This window comes from Budorcas taxicolor, chromosome 15, assembly GCF_023091745.1.
Source record: "Budorcas taxicolor isolate Tak-1 chromosome 15, Takin1.1, whole genome shotgun sequence".
Lineage (NCBI taxonomy): Eukaryota > Metazoa > Chordata > Mammalia > Artiodactyla > Bovidae > Budorcas > Budorcas taxicolor.
The window spans coordinates 60,397,605-60,423,396 of NC_068924.1; the positions used below are offsets into that span (position 1 = coordinate 60,397,605).

Sequence of the window (25,792 nt, forward strand, 5' to 3'; positions counted from 1 at the left end):
ACCTTCCTTGTGTTTTTTTACAGTGATATAAACTTGAACTGTAATTTTAAATTTCTTCAGATTTGCTTCCGAAGTTGGGGAATCTATATATTTGACTCTAACAAGCTTATGCTAAAAATTAGTGTTCATTAAAATGATTGAAATAAGTATCAGTTTTTGGATATTTTGAAATATACTTTGCATGTATACAGTTAATTCTCAAATTGCACAGAAGTTGAAGATATTCTTCTAATAGGAGTTACTACATTTGGAATAATAAAACCTCTAGAAATATTTTAGTTGTTAACTTCCTAATGGCATTTTTATATTTTGATTTTCTATTTTCTGTGGCCCTTTGGAGCAAACCCTATATATGTGTTGATCACTAAACCATTGTTTGAAAGTGAAACATTTGGCTGCTAATGTGTATACACAAAAGTAAAAGCAATTCAGATTATACTGTGGTTCTGAAATGTTATCTGACTCAAGATTGTGACAAGTCTAATATAATCTTATAGTGACAAAATGTAATGATAATAGGATGCTATGACGTCAGAATGATGAAACTATACTGTGACATTGTTGTTGCCTAAATATGTTCTGTAGTTACTGCATAACAAGTAAATATTGTATTGTCGCTGACATCCACTGCAGTGATATTTTACTACTGCCATTGTGACATTATTGTAATTTTAAGTGTAGATGCAAAATATATTTGAAAGGCATAAAATAGACGAATTGAATGTTAGTTATTTGATGATGTACTAATATTTCCATTGCTTACTCCGAAGTGTTTTATAAATTTGAGACTTTTCTATTACTGCATCTTAACTTTCATGATCTAATTGTATTAAATATTTTTATTCTTTATTTTATTGTTAGATATCGATTTATATTTCCCAAGTTAACTAATTTACATTAGGGGATTTCCTAACCCAGTTTCTCAACCGTCCCTTTCCAGAACATTTATGTTGTTATTTGAGGACACTGTGTGTAAATATATCATTTTTCTTCTTCCAAGAATTTCCAAGGAGATTACATGGTAGATAAAGGATTCTGGCAGAATTTCTCTTTTCCTTGAATATAAAATAGTGGATTTTAGGACCATATGGACTAACGTAGAGAAATTATCTCCCAGGCGCATCCTTCAAAAAGATAGTTGAAGGACGGATGACTTCTCAGTTTTAACTGGATTAAACTCTGTGGTGTTCAGAATTTATTAAGTTTTGACAGACAAGTGAGTGCAAATAGGAATTGGGGTAAATTATAATCCAGGAAGACTGCCCTGAAGAAGCTTGAGGGTAGCTACCATTTTCAACATAGCCGTGAAAAAATAAATACTGGTGGGCATAGTCCTTTTCTCCACTATATTTTAATCTGGCTTCCCTGATAGTTCAGCGGGTAAATATCCACCCATAATGCCGGAGACACAGGAGAAGCGTGTTCGATCCCTGGGTTGGGAAGATCCCCTGGAGAACGAAATGGCAACCCACACCAGTATTCTTGCCAGGAAAATCCCATGGACAGAAGAGCCTGTTGGGCTACAGGCCATGGGTCACAAAGAGTTGAATACCACTGAGCACACACACATCTTAATCTGGAGTATGGGATAATATACATTAAGCTTACGCTGTTTATTTAGTATAATCCCAGTTATGATATTTTAACAATTGATACCTGTACATTTTAAAGCAAATGCCGTTCATTCCTTTGTAAAATTGTTTCATAAAATTTAATCAACAGAACCATTCTCATTGTTGATAGCTTTTCTGTTTTGATTCCTGTGTTTGCCCAGCCATTAACTGTGATAACCAAGAGTTGTTAGGATGTTTCTTACCTAGAAAAAGTAGACTTGTTAATCATATAACTGCAAGTTAATTTGAAGTGTAGCATTAATTAAGTAGTTAAGGATATTGCTGTGAACAAAGGATATGGCTGTTACCTTGCATTTTCCCTATAGTGCCTTTAAGATGCCTATTTTGCTTCTATAATTTTAAGCAAAACTACTGATCTATAAAGAGCACTGGAAAGAACTAGGATGAAAGACTTCTCTTTCCTAACTTTTATTTCTCTTCCCTTTTACTTAAACTTTTAACTTTGAAAAAGGAGTTGCTTTTATTGTAAAACAAGATATCACTTATGACCTTCATATTCTAATATATTAATTTGACCTTGCTTACCCTAAATGTATAGCTTAATTAGAGATTTGTTTTGAGAACTGTGTAGGAATTGAATTTTCTCCCTTAAAATTAATATATCATTGTCTAACTATTCACATGATTTTTTTTTAAATCTTTCCTTCATATTTAAAGAAGTTAAAAAATAGATATTGACACTTAAAATCTTAAATCTTCTAGTGTTTCTTAAGCTTTTATATTTTTTCTAGTTTTAAGACAAAATACTGTCACTTTTTTAAAATGTAAAAGCTTGATGAATTTTATACTTTAAGACATCACTTGGAAAGTATTTTCAAGCTTTCAAACTTGTGTGAACTTAGAAGTTGATAAAATATTCTCCCATATTTTTTTAGTAAGCTGGAGATGAGCTTAAATATACTTCTTAAAGTGGTCTAGAGGTAAAACCAAAAATTTATTTTTTTAGTGACCTAGAATATTGGTGATTTATCTGATATGATTAAAGGGAAGAGGAGGCATTGAACAAGACCATTTTTTACTTCTTTGTGTGTGTGTCCACCTGTGCAGTGTTATCATATTTAACTGGGAAACTATTTCTTGATCTGTTCTCATTATTTCACTATGAATTTCATTCACAAAAAGCATTTATTTCTCTGAATATTCCACTTGAAGGCCTATATGAACTCCTAAGACAAGTGCTTACTTACACTGTTACTTACCTGTCAGACATTTTAATGTACTATTGGGAAATGATATTTCTGTTTTAATGAGGAACTATTAGTGTGAAATCTGTGCTGCTTTTGAAATTGCTAATGAATTGCTGAATTTAAAGATGTATTGAAAGCTAACTTGTTGAATATATCATGTCAAGCATCTTGTGTTTAGTTGGGTAAGCTTTTCCATTTTGGGTAGGGAGAATGACTACTAACTTATTAAAATTTCCTCTAGTTTAAAATATAGCTAGAATCTCAGTATATTGAGTGAGATATTTCAAAATACCTTATACAGAGTATTTGGGGGAAATGTGGTCTTATCACACATTAAAATGAAGTTTGGAAGAATATAGGAACTTTACAGCTACATGCTTGTGTATATGGTCATGTCAAAATCACTTTACCTCATATACATAGAATAAAAGCTTGATTTATAAATAATAAGGTGGCTACTTCTTATTTCCCATGACTAACCTTGCAAATGACCAGCTTTACTAGGGCCAATTCAAATTTCAGTCTAGTGAATTTATATAATATAACCCATTAGAAAAAAAGTAGGTTGCCTTTTTGTAAGAGAAGCCAAATGGAATATTAATTTGGCTGATAAAAATTATTGAAATGTCCTCATATTGTTTTAAGTAATGTTTACATTTTCCAAACATAAAAATTTTCCATATATGATTTTAGTATACGTGATATTTAAAACTTTTGTTTCCTGAATTACCAGAAACAGTGGATTGTTCAACTCAGGCAGAAAACTACCTTCATAGTATAGTCTGATTTGCTGCTTACTGTTAATACAGTAGTACAATTAATACTGATAATACATTTATCAAATAATCTATTTACTGTATCATGTATTGATTGTTTCTAATAAGAAAATAATTGTCAGAATGGTAAGAGTAGCTCTTACTGTACTTCTTTGGGCAAGACACCTGAGCAAGATATCATATCATTCAGTTGGAGAACTATTTCTTGATCAGTTTTTATTTCACTGAATATCATTCACAAAAAATATCTACTTCTCTAAATATTCCACATGGAGGCCTTATATGAATTCCTAATTTGAGAAGACATGACTATAGACCCAAAGAAGTTTAGATAACAAATCTAAATCCTTCTTATAAAGATTAAGTTATGGAAAAAAGTTAGCTGTTTTTTTTTATAGTAGACTAGAAACTTGGAGTATCTGTTATGTGGCTATATTATTTCATCTCAAATACACAAAATGATAATTACTAGCTAAATATTTTTACATGTGAGGAAAAATAGTGAAAAGTTGGAAAGTATAATTTAAAATATTTAAAATGGATTAAAAAATTAATATTGGGCTATATGTAGCACAAACTGTAAAACTAAATATTTACTCTTCTCCCAAAGAGAACCTTTTTGCTCTCATCTTTTATGGTTGTTATCATCACATATATTTCAGTTTATGTTAAACTTTTAGTTTGACCAACATTTGAAGTTATCCTGTGTAGTTTGGTAGGGCTTTAAATACTAAAATGAAAGAATTATCTCATTATCTCAATGTGAAGTTAAAATTCATACTTAATTCTATAACATAACCACTTAAAATATGTAAATGTATTTGTTCCTTTTAAAAATTGTTTCTAACAATTTTGAATACTCTGTATATAGTCATAAAGTCCTCAAATGTTGGATTATATTAAGTGTGCATGCAGCTTACCAAATATCAAATTCTTTGAAACATAAGTTACTTATGCTTATTTGCAAGGCAAAAAATAAACACTGTCATCAATTTTTCATACCAAGTTTTTCTATGTATTGTTTGTCACTATAAAACTTTTTGGGAAAGGATTCTTTATTATATTTTAAATGTTTCACAATTTTGTAAACAAAAAACGATAGAAATATGTCTTCAGTTATCCAATAATTTTTAGTTTCTTTTTAAATTAATTATACTTTAAGTTCAATTGATTCTTTGTGTATACGTTTTTAAATTTTTAAGTGAACTTGTTAGCATTTGCACCAATAACACATAGTAATGCATTCAAAAATGGTTTCACAAACAAAATATCAGTCATCAAGTGGTTGAATGTCTATCTTTCTGATGTTCTAGTTTCTTAAAACTTGATTTTAAATTGATTTTTCATAAACCTCTATTTCAGTTATATATTTATGATCATATTACCCTAATTCAAATGTAATTAAAATTGCATTTTCTAGTAAATTGAAAATGTGCTTTGTGATTGTGGTGAATATACCACTCTTGTTTGACAAGAATATTCATCTTACCTTATAAATATATTTAGAGTGTGTTCAGATTTGTGTGTGTTATTAATAATCGGAAAAGAATTTGTTTTAACTCTCAGGTTTTTTTCTCCAAGGTTTGTTAAATTTGAGAAGAAAAATTAAAGTGGAGTTTCTGTTGTAATAACCTTTCTTTCTGTGTTGTGCTTTTGTTGTAGTTAAGCTCCTGTGCACATGTAGGTCTCAGCTATTGAGCTAATTTATTAATAAGTGCTAAATATAACGTTAAAGGAATGCTTAGCCGGCTCTGTTGAATGCTGCGTGGTCCTATCACAGGAGAAAGGAGGATAGTACAGTATATTATGAAAGTAATTGTAATGTGTAGTGTATAATTACATATAGTGTGTAATTATTTCATAATAGCACCTTAAGCCAAGTATTGCAAAGGTAATTAAAATGTTGTTCTCAACTACAGTTTTGAAGTTATCGAAGTACCTGTCCTTGATAATGCCTAAAGATAATATGAAAAGGTAGATTAATTTGTTCATTTTGTTTCGTTTCCAGGTGGAGGTTTGGCCGTTGGAACAGTTCTTCTAATTGGTTAGTATAGCATACATACATTTCTCTTCCCAATCACAGTTTTATGTTGTGCCTAATGATTTTATGGGTTTATCTGTTCTGAGATTAATTATATAGCACGCTCCAAGAGTGGAGGTAAATTAAAGACGAAATGCCTTATGTTTCAGTTCAGTTCAGTTCAGTCGCTCAGTCATGTCCGACTCTTTGCGACCCCATGAATCGCAGCACACCACGCCTTCCTGTCCATCACCAGCTCCCAGAGTTCACTCAGACTCACATCCATCGAGTCCATGATGCCATCCAGCCATCTCATCCTCTGTCATCCCCTTCTCCTCCTGCCCCCAATCCCTCCCAGCATCAGTCTTTTCCAATGAGTCAACTCTTTGCATGAGGTGGCCAAAGTACTGGAGTTTCAGCTTTAGCATCATTCCTTCCAAAGAAATCCCAGGGCTGATCTCCTTCAAAATGGACTGGTTGGATCTCCTTGCAGTCCAAGGGACCCTCAAGAGTCTTCTCCAACACCACAGTTCAAACGCATCAATTCTTCGGCGCTCAGCCTTCTTCACAGTCCAACTCTCACATCCATACATGACCACAGGAAAAACCATAGCCTTGACTAGATGGACCTTAGTCGGCAAAGTAATGTCTCTGCTTTTGAATATGCTATCTAGGTTGGTCATCACTTTTCTTCCAAGGAGTAAGCGTCTTTTAATTTCATGGCTGCAGTCACCATCTGCAGTGATTTTGGAGCCCCCAAAAATAAAGTCTGACACTGTTTCCACTGTTTCTCCATCTATTTCCCATGAAGTGATGGGACCGGATGCCATGATCTTCGTTTTCTGAATGTTGAGCTTTAAGCCAACTTTTTCACTCTCCTCTTACTTTCATCAAGAGGCTTTTTAATTCCTCTTCACTTTCTGCCATAAGGGTGGTGTCATCTGCATATCTGAGGTGATTGATATTTCTCCCGGCAATCTTGGTTCCAGCTTGTGTTTCTTCCAGTCCAGCATTTCTCATGATGTACTCTGCATAGAAATTAAATAAGCAGGGTGACAATATACAGCCTTGACGTACTCCTTTCCCTATTTGGAACCAGTCTGTTGTTCCATGTCCAGTTCTAACTGTTGCTTCCTGACCTGCATACAGATTTCTCAAGAGGCAGATCAGGTGGTATGGTATTCCTATCTCTTTCAGAATTTTCCACAGTTTATTGTGATCACACAGTCAAAGGCTTTGGCATAGTCAATAAAGCAGAAATAGATGTTTTTCTGGAACTCTCTTGCTTTTTCCGTGATCCAGCGGATGTTGGCAATTTGATCTCTGGTTCCTCTACCTTTTCTAAAACCAGCTTGAACATCAGGAAGTTCACGGTTCACGTATTGCTGAAGCTTGGCTTGGAGAATTTTGAGCATTATCTTACTAGCATGTGAGATGAGTGCAATTGTGCGGTAGTTTGACCATTCTTTTGCATTGCCTTTCTTTGGGATTGGAATGAAAACTGACCTTCTCCAGTCCTGTGGCCACTGCTGAGTTTTCCAAATTTGCTGGCATATTGAGTGCAGCACTTTCACAGCATTATCTTTCAGGATTTGAAGTAGCTCTACTGCAATTCCATCACCTCCACTAGCTTTATTCGTAGTGATGCTTTCTAAGGCCCACTTGACTTTACATTCCAGGATGTCTGGCTCTACATGAGTGATCACACCATCGTGATTATCCGGGTTGTGAAGATCTTTTTTTGTACAGTTCTTCTGTGTATTCTTGCCATCTCTTCTTAATATCTCCTGCTTCTGTTAGGTCCAGACCATTTCTGTCCTTTATCAAGCTCATCTTTGCATGAAATGTTCCCTTGGTATCTCTAATTTTCTTGAGATCACTAGTCTTTCCCATTCTGTTCTTTTCCTCTATTTCTTTGCACTGATCGCTGAAGAAGGCTTTCTTATCTCTTCTCGGTATTCTTTGGAACTCTGCATTCAGATACTTATATCTTTCCTTTTCTTTTTGGCTTTTCGCTTCTCTTCTTTTCACAGCTATTTGTAAGGCTTCTCCAGACAGCCATTTTGCTTTTTTGCATTTCTTTTCCATGGGGATGGTCTTGATCCCTGTCTCCTGTACAATGTCGCAGACTTCATTCCATAGTTCATCAGGCACTCTATCTATCAGATCTAGGCCCTTAAATCTATCTCACTTCCACTGTATAATCATAAGGGATTTGATTTAGGTCATACCTGAATGGTGTTTAACTTAAATCAAAATATTAATCTGAACTTGAACTGATTTAGAAAAATACATGTGAAAATATAGCTCTTATAATTGAAAAGTGTTCACAGTGCCTTGTCTTTCATTTGTTTCAAAAAGGCAAAAATAATGCCAATAGATTTTTTTCGAGAATCTCAGTATTTAGAGTGGGATTGTTACAGTGCTTTATTTGATAATTTGATGTACACATAAGCCCATTGTATATGTCACAGATTTTTACCTTACTTGTCTTCTTATTCAAAGAAAAATGACAAGGATAAATCACATTTTTGTTCATCTTTAAAGCTTCCATACTTCTTACTTAAATATACATACATAACCCAATTTACCTTTGTTTTAAGTTTAGATCACAGAATGTTGGAATTGAAATAAATCTTGCCAGTTATATAATCCAAGTTCTCACCTGGCCATGAAACACTTTTCAGATACCAAACACCATTTGAGTACAGATGATCCAGTTTAACAGGCCTCCCTGGTGGTTCAGACGGGAAGGAATCTGCCTGCAATGCAGCAGACTCAGGTTGGATCCTTGGGTCAGGAAGATCCCCTGGAGAAGGAAATGGCAACCCACTCCAGTATTCTTGTCTGGAAAATCCCAAGGATGGAGGAGCCTGGCAGGCTACAGACCATGGCATCTCAAAAGAGCTGGACACAACTGAACGACTTCACTTTCACTTTATCTACCTTAAAGGGCTCACTACTTCACCAGGCAAATCTTTGTTATTTGAAAATGTATGATTTATTAGAAAGTTCTTTATGTTAGTGTTTAATTTGTACGCCTGTGATGAGTTTGTTGTTCCTAGTTTTTTGTCCTCTGATACTCTTTCACCTGACACTCTTAAAATATTTTAAAATAACAATTTAATCACCTCAAATCTTCTCCAGACTAAATAGACATAGTTTCTTAAACTGGATTTTATGCATCGTGGTTGTCACACTCCTCATTCTCCTGGTTATTCTCTCGTCACACCTTCTGCTCTAGCATTGTCTTTTCGTGCACAGAACTGAATATACTCCAGATTTAGTATGCATGTACGTGTGTTCAGTCATGTCCGTTTGTGATCCTCATTGACTGTAGCCCGCCAGGCTAGGCTGTCCATGGGATTATCCTGGCAAGAATACTGGGGTGGGTTCCTGTTTCCTCTAGGGTATCTTCACTACTCAGGGATCAAACCCACATCTGTTTTGACTTCTGCATGGGGACGCAGATTCTTTACCACTGAGCCACCTGGGAAGGCTGAATTTAGTATGACCTATGCTTAATTCTAGAAGTGGTGGGAACTCAAATATTTCTACCTAAGTAATATACATGGAGGCATTCAGCACCTTGCTTTTTCTACTAAATATATGTTAGAAAAAAAAACATGGTCCACTGGGGAATGAAATGGCAAACCAGTTCGTATTCTTGCCTTGGGAACCCCATGAACAGTATGAAAAGGCAAATAGATACGACACTGAAAGATGAACTCCCCAGGTCTGTAGGTGCTCCATATGCTATTGGAGAAGAGTAGAGAACTAACTCCAGAAAGAATGAAGAGGTGGAGCCAAAGTGGAAAAAAACATGCTGTTCTGGAGTGACTGGTGATGGGAGTAAAGGCCAATGCTGTAAAGAATAATACTGCATAGGAACCTGGAATGTTAGGTCCATGAATCAGGGTAAATTGTGAGTGGTCAAACAAGAGATGGCAAGAGTGAACATTGACATTTTAGAATTCAGTGAACTAAAATGGACTGGAATGGGTGAATTTAATTCAGATAACGGTTTTATCTACTACTGTGGGTAAGAATCCCTTAGAAGAAATGGAGTAGCCCTCATAGTCAACAAGAGAGTCTGATATGCAGTACTTGAGTGCAATGTCAAAAATGACAGACTTATCTCAGTCCTTTTCCAAGGCAAATCATTCAGTATCACAGTAATCCAAGAGTATGCCCAACCACTAATGCTGCAGAAGCTGAAGTTGACGGTTCTATGAGGACCTACAAGACCTTCTAGAGCTAACAACAAAAATAGATATCCTTTTCAACATAGGAGACTGGAATCCAAACATAGGAGGTCAGGAGATACCTGGAGTAACAGGCAAATTTGTCCTTAGAGTAGAAAATGAAGCAGGACAAAGGCTAACAGAGTTTAGCCAAGAGAACACACTGCTCATAGCAAACACCCTCTTCCACCAACACAAGAGATGACAACATGTTGACACATGAACATCACCAGATGGTCAATACCAAAATTAGATTGATTATATTCTTTGCAGCTGAAGATGGAGAAGCTCTATACACTCAGCAAAAACAAGACCAGGAGCTGACTGTGGCTCATATCTTGAACTCTTATTGTAAAATTCAGACTGAAATTGAAGAAAGTAGGGAAAACCATTAGACCATTCAGATATGACCTAAATCAAATACCTTATGATGATACAGTGGAAGTGACAAATAGATTCAAGGGATTAGTTTGATAGAGTGCCTGAAGAACTACGGACAGAGTTTCATGACATTGTACAGGAGGCAGTGGTCAAGACCATCCCAAAGAAAAAGAAATGCAAAAAGGCAAAATAGTTGTCTGAGGAGGCCTTACAAATAGCTGAGAAAAGAAGAGAAGCGAAAGGAAAAGGAGAAAAGGAAAGATATACCCATTTGAATGCAAAGTTCCAAAGAATAGCAAGGAGAGATGAGAAAGCCTTCCTCAGTGATTGATATAAAGACACAGAGGAAAATAATAGAATGGGAAAGACTAGAGATCTCTTGAAGAAAGTTACAGATACCAAGGGAACATCTCATGCAAAGATGGGCACAATAAAGGACAGAAATGGTATGGACCTAACAGAAGCAGAAGACATTAAGAAAAGGTGGCAAGGATACACAGAAGTGTACAAAAAAGATTTTCATAACCCAGATAATCACAATGTTGTGATCACCTACAGCCAGATATCCTCGAGTGTGAAGTCAAGTGGGCCTTAGGAAGCATCACTACGAACAAAGCTAGAGGAGATGATAGAATTCCAGCTGCGGTATTTCAAATCCTAAAAGATGATGTTGTGAAAGTGCTACACTCAATATGCCAGCAAATTTGGAAAACTCAGCAGTGGCCACAGGACTGGAATATGTCAGTCTTCATTCCTATCTCAAAGGCAATGCCAAAGAATGTTCAAACTACCACTCAATTGCACTCATCTCACATGCTAGCAAAGTAATGCTCAAAGTTCTCCAAGCCAAGCTTCAACAGTATGTGAAGAGAGAACTTCCAGATGTTCAAGCTGGATTTAGAAAATGCAAAGGAACCAGAGATCAAATTGCCAACATCCATTAAATCATAAAAAAAGCATGAGAGTTCCAGAGAAACATCTACTTTTGCTTTATTGACCATGCCAAAGACTTTGACTGTGTGGATCACAACAAACTGTGGAAAATTCTTAAGGAGATGGAAATACCAGACCTCCTTACCTGACTCCTAAGATATCTGTATGCAACTCAAGAAGCAACAGTTAGAACCAGACAGGGAACAACAGACTGGTTCCAAATCGGGAAAGGATTGTGTCAAGGCTATATAATGTCACCCTGCTTATTTAACTAATATGTAGAGTACATCATGTGAAATGCCAAGCTGAATGAACTACAAGCTGGAAACAAGATAGCCGGGAGAAATATCAATAACCTCAGATATGCAGATGACACCACCCTTATGGCAGAAAGCAAAGAGAAACTGAAGAGCCTCTTGATGAAAGTGAAAGAAGAGAGTGAAAAAGCTGGCTTAAAAGTCAACATTCAAAAAAACGAAGATCATGACATCTAATCCCATCACTTCACGGCAAAGAGATGGGGAAACAATGGAAACAGTGATAGACTTTATTTTCTTGGGCTCTAAAATCACCACAGATGGTGACTGCAGCCATGAAATTAAAAGGTGCTTGCTGCTTGGAAGAAAAGCTATGATCAACCTAGACAGCATATTAAAAAGCAGAGACATTACTTTGCCAACAAAGGTCCATCTAGTCAAAGCTGTGGTTTTTCCAGTAGTCATGTATGGATGTGAGAGTTGGACTATAAAGAAAGCTGAGCACCAAAGAATTGATGCTTTTGAACTGTGGTGTTGGAGAAGACTCTTGAGAGTCCCTTGGACTGCAAGGAGATCCAACCAGTCCATCATAAAGGAAATTAGTCCTGAATATTCATTGGATGAACTGAAATTGAAGCTGAAACTCCAATACTTTGGCCACCTGATATGAAGAACTATCTCACTGAAAAGACCCTGATACTGGCAAGGATTGAAGGCAGGAGAAGAACGGGACGACAGTGGATGAGATGGTTGCATGGCATCACTGACTTGATGGACATGAGTTGAGTAAACTCTGGGAGTTGGTGACGGACAGGCAAGCCTGATGTGATGCAGTCCATGGGGTTGCAAAGAGTTGTATGTGACCGAGCAACCGGACTGAGCTAATATTTCAGAAATCAGTCCCTGTGCATTCTTATAAGTATCCCTCATTGTTCTTGACAACTGAATAGGAATTCACTGTATGGTTGTGCCATAATTTTCTTATATTTTTCTCTACTGATAAGGTTAACTCATTATCTTCTGTTACGATCAGTCCTATTGTACAAATTTTATATGTTTAAGGTTTGCATGTATGAATAAGTATAGAATAAGTTCCAAAATACAGGCTTGCTTAAGAGAAAGAAAGAAAGCGAAGTCGCTCAGTCATGTCTGACTCTTTGCGACCCCATGGACTGTAGCCTACCAGGCTTCTCTGTCCATGGGATTTTCCAGGCAAGAGTACTGGAGTGGGTTGCCATTTCCTTCTCCAGGGGATCTTCCCGACCCAGGGATTGAACCCGAGCACCAGGGAAGCCCCCAAACATGTGAAATTGTTTTAGTTACTAGATTGCTCTCCCAAGAGGTTATGCTACCTGATACTTCAGTCAGCTGTTATAACTAGGTCGGTCACCTTCACCCTTAACATTGTTGTACATTATCAAGGATTTTAATCTTTATCAGTCCAAATAGGTGAAAAGTGGAGAATTGGATTTCTTGATTTGAACCGGAAATTTTGTCTTTAATGTACAAAAATATAATGAGTTATTATAGTGGTTTAAAAAATATGCAAGTGAATTTTTATCCTTTTCTCCAGGGAAACATGTGTGAATGATATTAGGAATCCAGTGATGATTGATAATCATTCAAACAATTTTCATTGAACACCCACTTGCATGCTAGATACTGAGGTTAGAAATATAAATGAGTTATTCTCTTTCCATAAGGAAGAGATATAAGTAAAGCAAATAATTATAACATAAGTTAATATGATCATACATATGTTTCCTGTTAATATATTTTATGGTTGATTGTAATTGTACAAGGAATTCCTGTTGATTTTTGTATGTCAATCTTATAACTAGCATCTTTTGAATTGTTTATAGATTCACTTGAATGTTAAGTAGGCAGTCATCTTCTGCAAACATTGGAGATGTTATTTCGTAACAGATTCTGGTGTTTTAAGAGTGAGTGCATCCATAACAAACATAAAATAAATATATGGTAGTGGCTTTCAAACCAGAAAGTAGGCAAGGCTACAAGGATTTTGAGGAGTAATATTAGAAACTTGAGTCACTATAAACAGATTGTTAGTAGAAATCTGTAGTTTGAGGACACTGCCAATGAGAATGAAAAGGAAGAAGATGCCTGTTACTGAAAGCTGGCGGAGGGGGATACTGGTTGTACAGTGGCAGAAAGCTTAGTGGTGTCATTAGCAGTTACGTGGAAACAACACACGCCTAATGAAGCTGGTGATCTAACTGAGGAGATTTTTTTTTTCAATAATAAGTAATAAAGGAAAACTCAAATAAGAATAACCAAAGTACAGTGACGGATTTTTTTTTAGGTCTATCTATGATGAAGTATCAGTTCACCAAGTATTACACTGGGTATTCAATAACTATTGAATTAGTAATTGAACAAAACAATACAGCAAGTATAAAGCAAAGGCCGCCTTTGTAGAGTCCAGTCTTTCCATAAAGCTGATATTCTGAATCATCTCATTATTGTTTTTGCACTACTATCATTTTCTCAGTGTATAAGATTTTTAAAGATATGTATAATTTAAGTAAACTTAGAGTCATGTTGATATTTGCTGGAAACCAGTGCAATACTGGTCAATGTTTGGTAGAAACTAATGCAATTTCCCTTCAATTAAAAATAAATAAATTAAAAAATTTTAAGTAAACCTAGTTTTATTATGTTACCTTGTTTTTTTTCTCGGAAATCTTAAAATTTGAAAGCATTTTTACATTTCTTTGACAGATTAGATTAACAGAAGGAGTCTTATCTACTAGGTTTTCTACTTTTCTCCATTTTCAAGTCAGTACAACATATACAGTAGATGAACTCTGCCTTAAGAAAGGGTGAATGGTCTAAATCTAAGCCAAGTGTGAAGATTTAAGGTCAGAGGTTAGGAGCTTAGGGCATTACTGTATGCTTGTCACTCAGATTTTTTAAAATTCTGCAAATAAGGAAAATTCCTTGTAGCTCAGTTGGTAAAGAATCTGCCTGCCCCATACAGAAGACCTGGGTTCAGTTCCTGGGTCGGGAAGATCCCCTGGAGATGGAAATGGCAACCCACTCCAGTATTCTTGCCTGGAGAATCCTATGGACAGAGGAGCCTGGCAGGCTATAGTCCATGGGGTCGCAAGAGTCGGACACGACTTAGTGACTAAACTACCGCCACCACCACAGTATGAAGATAAATTAAAAACTTTTCACTATAGGCTGTGAATATTTCTAATAATTTTCTCATTTACCAAGACAGTTATGTGTACCAGTGTGTACGTGCGCATGTGTGTGGGGTAACAGAGTAATGGGTTTACAGCTTCAGAAGCAAGGTAACTGCGGAAGCTGGAGACAGTGAGCACTGCCAGAAAAGCCATGATAGGTCCAGTTTAGACCTTGGGAATGCAACAAAAATGAATATGAATATGTAAAAGGCCATTCTCTGAGGAATAACTGAGGGACTCCTACCTGTACTTTGAAAACCAAATATAGCATTTTCTTAAAACATGTTTCATTCTTTAACACTGGAAAAGGTTTTGAGATGTTTTATGTTTAGATAGCTTTCTGACAGTCTGGTTCACATGTAAATTTGGCACACCTGAAAAGTATAAAAAGTGAAAGCATAGCATAAATATTTAAAGTTCACACAGCTTCTTTTTACATAAAGGATGTTGAGCTATATGTGCAGATATGAAGCATCAAAGAGATGTAATAGAAATCAGTAAAAAAGATACAAGTTATGTGACATTTAAGAACGCATTATTTTAATCTCTTAGATTAATTATGTAATTCTCATTCTAGAAATAAGAGATGAGTGATATGCTTTTAAACAATGAATCACAACTACCTATGTGTGTACTTCTGTGTTAGTTACCTATTTCTGTGTAACAATATTAACAGAAACTTAACTAGCCTGAAAAGAACACACATTTATTATCTCACAATTTCTGGGTCCTCTGCAAGCAGACAGTCTAGGAGTGAGTCAGGGCTGGGTTCTCACTGAAGGTTTGGCAGAGGATGGATCTGTTTCAATCTCCCGGGGTGATTGACCACATTCAGTTCTTGCTGTCAGCCAGAGGCACTCTCTCACAACATGGCATCTTATTTCTTCAAGACGAGTAAGGTAGACAGTCTCTCAGTATGACAGATGTTACAGTTTTATGTAACAGAAGTGATGTACCATCACCTTTGCCATATTCTTTGGGTTCAAAGCAAGTTAAAGGTTCCACCCACATTCAAAGAGAAGAGCTTACACAAAGGCACATACCAGGGAAGAGGGTCATGGGGATCACCTTAGAGTCTGTCATACTTTTCCTAGTTTTAATTTGTTATTATTTCATACAATTGCAAAAACTAAGCAGTCCCAATACATCTCTCACAGGAGAGTATAGTATTTTCTCATCAGTTGTCTTCCAGCTCTTTGAATTTGCTGAGCTGTGTTTTCCTTTTACATCATGTAATAAATTCTGAGCATTTTCCTTATGGTACACAAGTTGGTTAACTACAACCTGTTGCCTGGAGCTTTATCTATAAAAGTTTATTGAAACATAATCATACTCTATTTATTTATACATTCTTTTTTTTTTTTTTTTGCACTTACAAGGGCAGAGCTAAGTAGATTCAACAGAGACTGTATAGTTCACAAGTCTGAAATATTTATCCTTCTCTTTAGGAAACAGCTTGCCAATTTCTATTTTGTATGATTATATCTTGTGTTTTCCTTAATTTATGTTATAGTAGTAAAACATGTTAGAAGACTAAAATAAGACAAACTGAACTGTTATCAGTAGAGTTCTTTGGGGAAAAAACTACCCAACGTTTTGTCCTAAAGCATTTGAACGACTACTGCATGTTCAACACTGTTTGAGAATATGCATCTTGGTTTTTAGCCTTGGTGAACTTGAACTGGCTGTTGGTTGCATGTGGAATAACTATAAAGAATACATATATAATGTGCAGATATTTTGGGAGGCCCAAGAGATATGTTGTTTAGTTGCTGAGTCGTGTCTTACTCTATGACCCCATTGTAGCCCGCCAGCCTCCTCTGTCCATGGAATTTTCCAGGCTAAAATACTGAAGTGCATCACCATCTCCTTCTCCAAGGAATGTTCCCCACCTAGGGATCGAACCCAAATGTCCTGCATTAGCAGGCAGATTATTTACCATTGAGCCACTGAAGAAGCCCTGCAAGGGGTGTGGAAAAGTTTAAATTGAATCAAAATATGGGCAAAAGTTGAGGGGAGGTGAAGGGAGATGAGTATTCATCTGTAAACTATATAAACACATGCATAGGAGAGAGGATATCAGCAGAGTATATTCCTGTAGTAAAGAGGCAAAAGCGATTCTGGAGAGCATATTAATTTAGAACTAGTCAGAGGGAAAGTTTGCCCAACTTTTCCTGAGACAGACTCAGGGAAATACTACCTACTTGTAGCATTCAGACTGTGAAACTCCAGAACCCATGTACCAGCTCCTCTAATTGCAGTGTGCAGGGCTCAGGCTGTTGTTACCTTTTATCCACCAGATCCATCATGCTTCACTTCCTAATTACTGTCGGTCATTATCCAAAAATTAGGTTGTTCTAATGATCTTACCTTCTCTGTTACGTTTATCTTCATAATATTTGGTATTTTTTTCTCTGTAGACTCAATTTCCTAGTATTCCAGTCATTTCTAAACCTTTCCAGTTTGCCTTCTGTAACACCTATTTCATACAAAATACACCTTAATATCTTTAAATCTTATTATTAAATATTCTATTAAAACATTTAACATTAAGTGGAGATTTACTGTGTGCTGGCATCATACTAAGTCCTTAATGTGTATTTTATCATTTGATTTAACAATAGTCAGATGAGGTGTCTATGTGTCACAGAAGATGAAATTTTGAGGGAAGCCGAGTAACTTATCCAAGGTCATGCACCTAGTAGCTGAGATGCACAATCAAGTTTTTCTGACATTAAATCATTTTATGCTAAAACCTGATAACTCATCTTAAAAATTCTTTCTGGAATGAGTTATAAATCTTTAGTTATTCTTCTTCTATACCATCTTATTGCTGTCATGTACTGACTTCCAAGTTATTTCTGTCATTTATTAGAGATGATCATGATCTTCAACCTCAAGAAGGCATTGAACATTGGCCGGTAACTTTTTGTGTACGCTAATCACCTCCTTTTCATTTGCATTAACCTCAGTGGCCTTTTAAAACTCTTTTGTCCTCAAACGTCAGATAGTACCACTTTTTCCTTCTTTTCCTGGAATGACTTATTTCATGCAGAAGTAAGAGTCTGTCTCATAATAAACAACTTCCCACCATCAATCCTAAAAGCTTAGCTCTATTCACAAATAGAAAGATGGGATGTGTCTTCTCCTGTTAGAGAATCATCCTTGCAACCTGCACTTTAGATCTTTTCTCCTACTACCTTTCGAAGTAACTGGCAATACAAATTTTCATTTCTTATCACTACTACCTTTAAGTTTTTTTTATGTGCACTTGTTTTTTAAAGGAAGAAGTTCTTTCCCCTTAACCCTGACTCTCTAATTAACTGCTTTTTCTCTTCCCTTTTATAGCCAAGCCTGTTGAATAGTCTGTAACACTTCTTGTGTGTTTTAGCAATATTTCAGTCATTGCTCAGTCTATTTTAGGCACTACCACTTCACTAAAACTACCTTAGCTAGAGACACTGAAGACTTTCTCACAGCTAAACCCAGAAGATACCTCTTAGTCCTATTCCTTCTTTTTTTTAACTTTTTAATTGAAGTATAGTTGGTTTACAGTATTATGTTCTTTCTGCTGTACAGCACAGAAGTTCATGTGTATATATTTTTTCGATTAAGGTTGTTATAAGCTATTGAATATAGTTCCCTGTGCTATTCACTAGAACCTTGTTGTTATCTGTTTTATATATAGTAATTTGTATCTGCTAATCCCAACCTCTTAATTTATTCCTGCCCCCTCTTTCTTCTTTGACAACTGTGTTTGTTTCTACGTCTGTGAGTCTGTTTCTACTTTGTTAATAAGTTGATTTGTGTCATATTTTAGATTTCACATATAAGTGGACTAATCATATATTTATCTTTATCTTTCTGACCTACTTGACTGTATGTTAATCTCTAGGTCCATCCCTCTTGCAAATGGCACTGTTTCATTTTTTGTTGTGGCCGAGTAGTATTCCATGATATATATGTACCACGTCTTCTTTATCTGTTCGTCTGTTGATGGACACTTAGGTTGCTTCAATGTCTTGGCTATTGTAAATAGTGCTGCTGTCAGCTTTGGGGTGCATGTATCTTTTCAAATTGAGAATTTTCTCTAAAACATATGTCCAGGGGTGGGATTGCTACGTTATATGGCAACTCTGCTTTTAGTTTTTTAAGAAAACTCCATACTGTTTTCCATAGTGGCTGTACCAACTTATATTCCGACCAGTAGTGTAGGAGGGTCCCCTTTCTCCATACCTTCTCCTGCATTTATAATTTATAGGGTTTTTAATGATGACCATTCTGACCAGTGTGAGGTATTATGTGACTGTATTTTTGATTCACATTTTTCTAATGATGAGCAAAGTTGAGCATCTTTTCATGTGGCTTTTGACCATCTGTATGTCTTTAGAGAAATATCTATTTAGGTCTTCTGCCCATTTTTCAATTGGGTTGTTGTTTTTTTTGTTGTTGAGTTGTATGAGCTGTTTGTATATTTTGGAAATTAAGCCCTTGTCAGGCACATTGTTCGCAAATATTTTCTCCCATTTCATAGATTGTCTTTTCATTTCATTTATGGTTTTCTTTGCTGTGCAAAAGCTTTTAAGTTTAATTAAATCCCATTTGTTTATTTTTGCTTTTATTTCTACTGCTTTGGGAAACCCAAGAAAACGTTGCTGTGATTTACGTCAGGGAATGTTTTTCTTATGTTCTCTTCTAGGAGTTTTGTGGGGTCATGTCTTATATTTAAATCTTTACACCATTTTGAATTTATTTTTGTGTACAGTGTGAGGTATCTGTACAGTGACTTCTAACTTCATTGATTTACATGTAACCACCTAGCTTTCTTAACACCACTTGCTGAAGTGACTGTGTTTTCTCCATTATGCAATATATTCTTGCCTCCTTTGTTGAAGATTAATTGACTGTAGGTATGTGGGTTTACTTCTGGGCTCTCTGTTCTATCCCGTTGATCCACAGATCTGGTTTTGTGCCAGTGTCACAGGGTTTTAATTACTTTAGCTCTGTAGTATTGTCTGAAGTCTGAGAAGGTTATGCCTCCAGCTTTGTTCTTTTTTCTCAGGATTCCTTTGGAAATTCAGGGTCTTTTATGGTTCCATATATATTAGAGAATTATTTATTCTCTTTCTGTGAAAAATGTCATGGGTAATTTAAATCTATAGATTGCTTTGGATAATATGACCAATTTAACAATATTAATAATTCCGATTCAAGAGCATGGGTTATCTTCCCATTTCTTTGAATTATCCTCAGTTTCCTTTATCAATATTTTACAGTTCTCATCATATAGATCTTTCACATCCTTGGTCAGGTTTATTCCTAAGTTTGCTTTGTTTTTGTCTGTTTGTTTTTGATGTGATTTTAAAAGGGCTTTAAAAAAATTTTTTTTTCCCTTTCTGATATTTCTTTGTTAGTGTAAAGAAATGCAACACATTTCTGCATGTTGATCTTGTATCCTGCTACCTTCTCAGCCCTCTTCCTCCTTGATCTCGTCAGCAGTTGATGTGGGTTTTTTCTTTTATTAGACACTATTTTAATAACATATCAAAACACCTTGACTAATGGAGAAAGCCTTTTCCCCCAGCTTTGGACATTTTTTTAAACATTTTATAAGTTTGTTGTTGTTGTTGTTTTGGATTTTAATATATAAATACAGAAACCTATCTTGCCGGAACTGATGTCACACATGAACATCAACAGCTAAAATGTTCTCAAACAGAATACCCAAAAACAGGGGCAGCTGTACACATCCTTTTAGTCTTTTGTTTGTCTGCGTTTTCTGGAAAAAAGAAAAGAATATACACAGGGGTCTAGGAAAAACGTTCAGGCATTTTTGCAGGACACTTGTGATTGTTAAATCCTCTGAACTGACCAGAACCAGGAGGGAAGTGGGAAGGAGAAATGGGAAGAAGGGGGAGAAGATCCTGATGGGCTCGTTTTTGGCAACGAAGTCAAGATATCAGGGTCCCCAGGGGAGAAAAGTACAAAATCAAGCCAGAAAAATGGGGGAGGGGGATCAAACAAGAAAACCAAGGCAGAGTGGTTGATGGAGAGGCTGCTGGGTGCTGGGCACAGGTGGGCTATGAGCTCACTCCATGCCCTCGGGACTTAAGTGGCAAGAACCCGGCTCTTTTCCTTTGTCACTGAGTGGGTTCTGGCTGAGCAGCAGACAGCAATCATTGAGAGGAGTCAGCAAGCGAGCCCAGCAGGGTCAGTCCTCAGGGTGTTCTGGACAAGATCTGTTCACTTCAGACACGAATCTGTGCAACTTTTGTGATAAATGCACAGGCAGGGCAGCCTGGCTATCGTGATGTGGCACTCTTTCCTTGAAGTACTCACTTCCTTTGGATTCTATTAAAATACTCGGTTCTGGTTTTCCTTCTATCCCTTCTCTTCGTGTTTTTCAGACTCCCTTTGCTCTACTCAAAATACAGACATGATATTCCCCCTTTTAGTGCTACATGCTCTTCCCTGAAGGTTAGTCCCTGGCACAACTAGGATGACCATGAGAAACCTCTCCTAATACAAGTAATCTGTAATATCCAGGCGTAGATACAGATGTTCAGTTGTGTCCGACTCTTTGTGACCCCATGGACTGCAACACGCCAGGCTTCCCTATCCTTCACAATCTCCCAGAATTTGCTCAGACTCATAGCTACTAAGTCAGTGATACCATCCAACAATCGCATCCTCTGTCATCCCCTTCTCCTCCCAGCTTCAATCTTTCCCAGCATCAGGGTCTTTTGTCTTTTCAAATGAGTCAGTTCTTCGCATCAGGTATTGGAGCTTCAGCTCAGCATCAGTGTTTCCAGTGAATATTCAGGACTGATTTCCTTAAGGATTGACTGGTTTGAGCTGCTTGCAGTCCAAAGAACTCTCAAGAGTCTTTTCCAACACTGCAATTCAAGAGCATCAATTCTTCAGCACTCAGACTTCTTTATGGTCCCACTCTCACATCCATATATGACTATTGGAAAAACCATAGCTTTGACTAAGATAGTTCTTTGTCGCCAAAGTAATGTCTCTGCTTTTTAATATGCTGTGTAGGTTTTTCATAGCTTTTCTTCCAAGGAGCAAGCATCGTTTAATTTCATGGCTGCAGTCAGTTCACAGTGATTTTGAAACCCAAGAAAATAAAGTCTGTCACTGTTTCCATTGCTTCCCCATCTACTTGCCGTGAAATGATGGGACTGCATGCCATGATCTTCATTTTTTGAATGTTGAGTTTAAGCCAGCTTTTTCGCTCTCCTCTTTCACCTTCTTCAAGAGGCTGTTCAGTTCCTCTTCTCTTTCTGCCATAAGGGTGGTGTCGTCTGCGTATCTGAGTTTATTGATATTTCTTCCAGCAGTCTTGATTCCAGCTTGTGCTTCATCCAGCCCAGCATTTTGCATCATATGCCCTGCGTATTAGTTAAATAAGCAAGGTGACAATATACGGCCTTGACGTATTCTTTTCCCAGTTTGAAACCAGTCCATTTTTCCATGTCCAGTTCTAACTGTTGCTTCTTGACCTGCATACAGATTTCTCATGAGGCAGGTGAGGTGGTCTGATATTTCCGTCTCTTGAAGACTTTTCCACAGTTTGTTGTGATCCACGCAGTCAAAGGCTTTAGCATAATCAGTGAAGCATCAGTTCAGTTCAGTCGCTCAGTCGTGTCCAACTCTTTGCGACCCCATGAATTGCAGCACGCCAGCCCTCCCTGTCCATCACCAACGCCTGGAGTTCACTCAGACTCACATCCATCGAGTCAGTGATGCCATCCAGCCATCTCATCCTCTGTCATCCCCTTCTCCTTCTGCCCCCAGTCCCTCCCAGTATCAGAGTCTTTTCCAATGAGTCAACTCTTCACATGAGGTGGCCAAAATACTGGAGTTTCAGCTTTAGCATCATTCCTTCCAAAGAAATCCCAGGGCTGGTCTCCTTTAGGATGGATTGGTTGGATCTCCTTGCAGTCCAAGGGACTCTCAAGAGTCTTCTCCAACACCACAGTTCAGAAGCATCAATTCTTTGGTGCTCAGCCTTCTTCACAGTCCAACTCTCACATCCATACATGACCACAGGAAAAACCATAGCCTTGACTAGATGGACCTTAGTCGGCAAAGTAATGTCTCTGCTTTTGAATATGCTATCTAGGTTGGTCATAACTTTTCTTCCAAGGAGTAAGCGTCTTTTAATTTCATGGCTGCAGTCACCATCTGCAGTGATTTGGAGCCCAGAAAAAGAAAGTCTGACACTGTTTCCACTGTTTCTCCATCTATTTCCCATGAAGTGATGGGACCGGATGCCATGATCTTCGTTTTCTGAATGTTGAGCTTTAAGCCAACTTTTTCACTCTCCTCTTTCACTTTCATCAACAGGCTTTTTAGTTCCTCTTCACTTTCTGCCAGAAGGGTGGTGTCATCTACACATCTGAGGTTATTGATATTTCTCCCGGCAATCTTGGTTCCAGCTTGTGTTTCTTCCAGCCCAGCGTTTCTCATGATGTACTCTGCATATAAGTTAAATAAGCAGGGTGACAATATACAACTTTGACGCACTCCTTTTCCTATTTGGAACCCGTCTGTTGTTCCATGTCCAGTTCTAACTGTTGCTTCCTGACCTGCATACAGATTTCTCAAGAGGCAGGTCAGGTGGTCTGGTATTCCTATCTCTTTCAGAGTTTTCCACAGTTTATTGTGATCCCCACAGTCAAAGGCTTTGGCATAGTCAATAAAGCAGAAATAGATGTTTTTCTGGAACTCTCATAAGTAGATGTTTTTCTGGAATTCTCCTGCTTTTTCTATGATCCATAAAGATGTAGCATACATTTAGAAATGCAGAGATAATACCCAACTTCCTATTCAACATTTTCTCTGGAATATCTTGCATGCACTTCAAAATCAATGTGTCTATAGCTAAACTCACAGTCTTCCCTTATTTTCCCATTCTACTCCATTCCAAATCTATTTCTCTTCCTCTCAACCATCCGTGAATTATTATTCAACCTACCAAGTGACACATGCCAGAGGCCTGAGTGATGAACTTCTCTCTCACATTCTACATACCCATTAATTATTAAACGTTGAACGTTTTCAGCCTTTTTGTTTGTGTTTATAAACTCTATGTCTCTCCAATCTTGTTGCCATAACTCTGACTCAAACTGTAATCAGTACCTCTCCCTGAGATTATTATTATAACAGCTCCATAGGTCGTCCCAGGTGTTCTCTTGTGCAGAGTGAACTTTCTGATATGAAAATCTGATCATGATCCTTGCTTAGGACCTTTTTGTGTTCGCTGTGGATCTTAACATAAAGTCCAGAGACCTTTATATATGATCTGCCTCTTCTGATTCACTTTAGCCTTTTCTCTTATCTTCTCACCTCCTTCCTCAAGCTTTGTATTTATTTCCCTAAGCTTTTAATTCCATCAAAGTGCCATTCTCTCACCTCTTTACAGGCCTTTGCTTAAGTTCTTTCTTGCTGCCTCTATTTTCCTAACTGTTAATCATCTTTTAGTGAAAGAAAACTCCACTTAAGTATTTCTTCCAGAAAGTCATCCTTAACTGTTGCTTTCCTTCGTCTCATTCCCAATGAGTAGTATTCCTCCTATATAAATACTCCTGTAGTGTTCTTTATTTACTTTCTCATGACACTTCTACTTTACTGAGAAAACCAGATCGTGTATTATATTCAGGAGACTGACAGTAAGCACTGTAATCAAGGGGACTGTATACAGGCACAGTGAATGAACGAGTGCATGAATAAATGAATGATGTGACAGGCTGGCTAAAAATAATTTATAATGGTTAGAAATGTGTAATCATGGAGTATTTTGAGTAACTAAGACAGATTATGAAGGATGCACTGCAGGAATAAAGTAAAAAACTTGAAGTGATAAAAGTACTCATTGCCCTAATGTGAAGATGAGGTGAGGTTTGTTACTTTGCTTTTAAGACTTTAATCATAAATTTACTGTCATATTTTGATGGGATAACAACAGAAACTAGCTTTTCTATTTCTGCATTTCATTATGTATATGAGTCTAAATGTTAAACTAGCTTTGCTTACTGTGTGATATGAATTATCATTTCCATTTTTCTTCTTTTAATAGGACCCTCAAAAGAATGTTGATGTCTGCTTCTGTGTTATATAAATGTGTGGGAGATGTTGGGGAGAGAGTAGGTAGGATGATTCCAAAGTTTTTGGCAGAGAAATTTTGGAGTTAATACCATTAGATAAAGTCAGGAAAGGAGGAATGAGCAAATACTGATGTAAAGTAATGAATTCAGTTTAAACACAGTGAATTTTATGTTCCCCGTAGCTCTACCTAGTAGAGAGTTGGATATTTGGGTATTAAATTTAGGCTAGAGAAAAATATTTGGGATTCCTAAGCATTATTGACTTCCCTGTTGGCTCAGATGGTAAAGCATCTGCCTACAATGTGGGAGACCTGGGTTCGATCCCTGGGTCAGGAAGATCCCCTGGAGAAGGAAATGGCAATCCACTCCGGTACTCTTGCCTGGAAAATCCCGTGGGCACAGGAGCCTGGTAGGCTGCAGTCCATGGGGTCGCAGAGAGTCAGACACAACTGAGTGACTTCACTTTCACTTTTTACTTTCATGCAATGGAGAAGGAAATGGCAACCCACCCCAGTGTTCTTGCCTGGAGAATCCCAGGGACGGGGGAGCCTGGTGGGCTGCCATCTATAGGGCCTCACAGAGTCGGACACGACTGAAGCAAGTTAGCAGCAGCAGCAAGAGCTGCTGGTAGCAAACCTAGAGGAGAGACATTGGCATGGAGCAAAGTGAATTCTAAAAATAGTTTGAAAATGAAACAGGATTTTAGGCTTGGAGAGAAGGGTGTATTGCTGAGAGGGAGAGAAGAGGTATTAAGAATAAATTCTGATATTCTAAAAACTGAAAGAAGGCCACATTTGATGGAAGAAAACAATGAGTTTCTGTATTCTGTCTTGGACATATGGGATTTAAAGCACTTTAATGCTTCTGTATTTAATAGTACAAAAGCCTTAAAGTGACGTAACAGTTCATATTGGGGAGATGACTAAATATTATAAATTATGAGACATAAATTTACTAGAATATTATGCCTCTTAAACATCATAGTTACAAGACTATAATTCATGTGAGATTAAGTGGAAAAAGTGGGATA

At 37.0% G+C, this 25,792-nt stretch overlaps 1 protein-coding gene across 1 annotated transcript in view; it reads left to right on the plus strand.

Annotated features, from left to right (window-relative positions):
* The window catches only part of ELP4 (elongator acetyltransferase complex subunit 4), a 237,646-nt gene that overhangs the window by 1,999 nt on the left and 209,855 nt on the right, over positions 1-25,792 (plus strand). Inside the window, exon 2 of the mRNA XM_052652866.1 lies at positions 5,606-5,641. Coding sequence (XP_052508826.1) covers positions 5,606-5,641 — 36 coding nt within the window. The remainder of the gene's footprint in view (positions 1-5,605; positions 5,642-25,792) is intronic.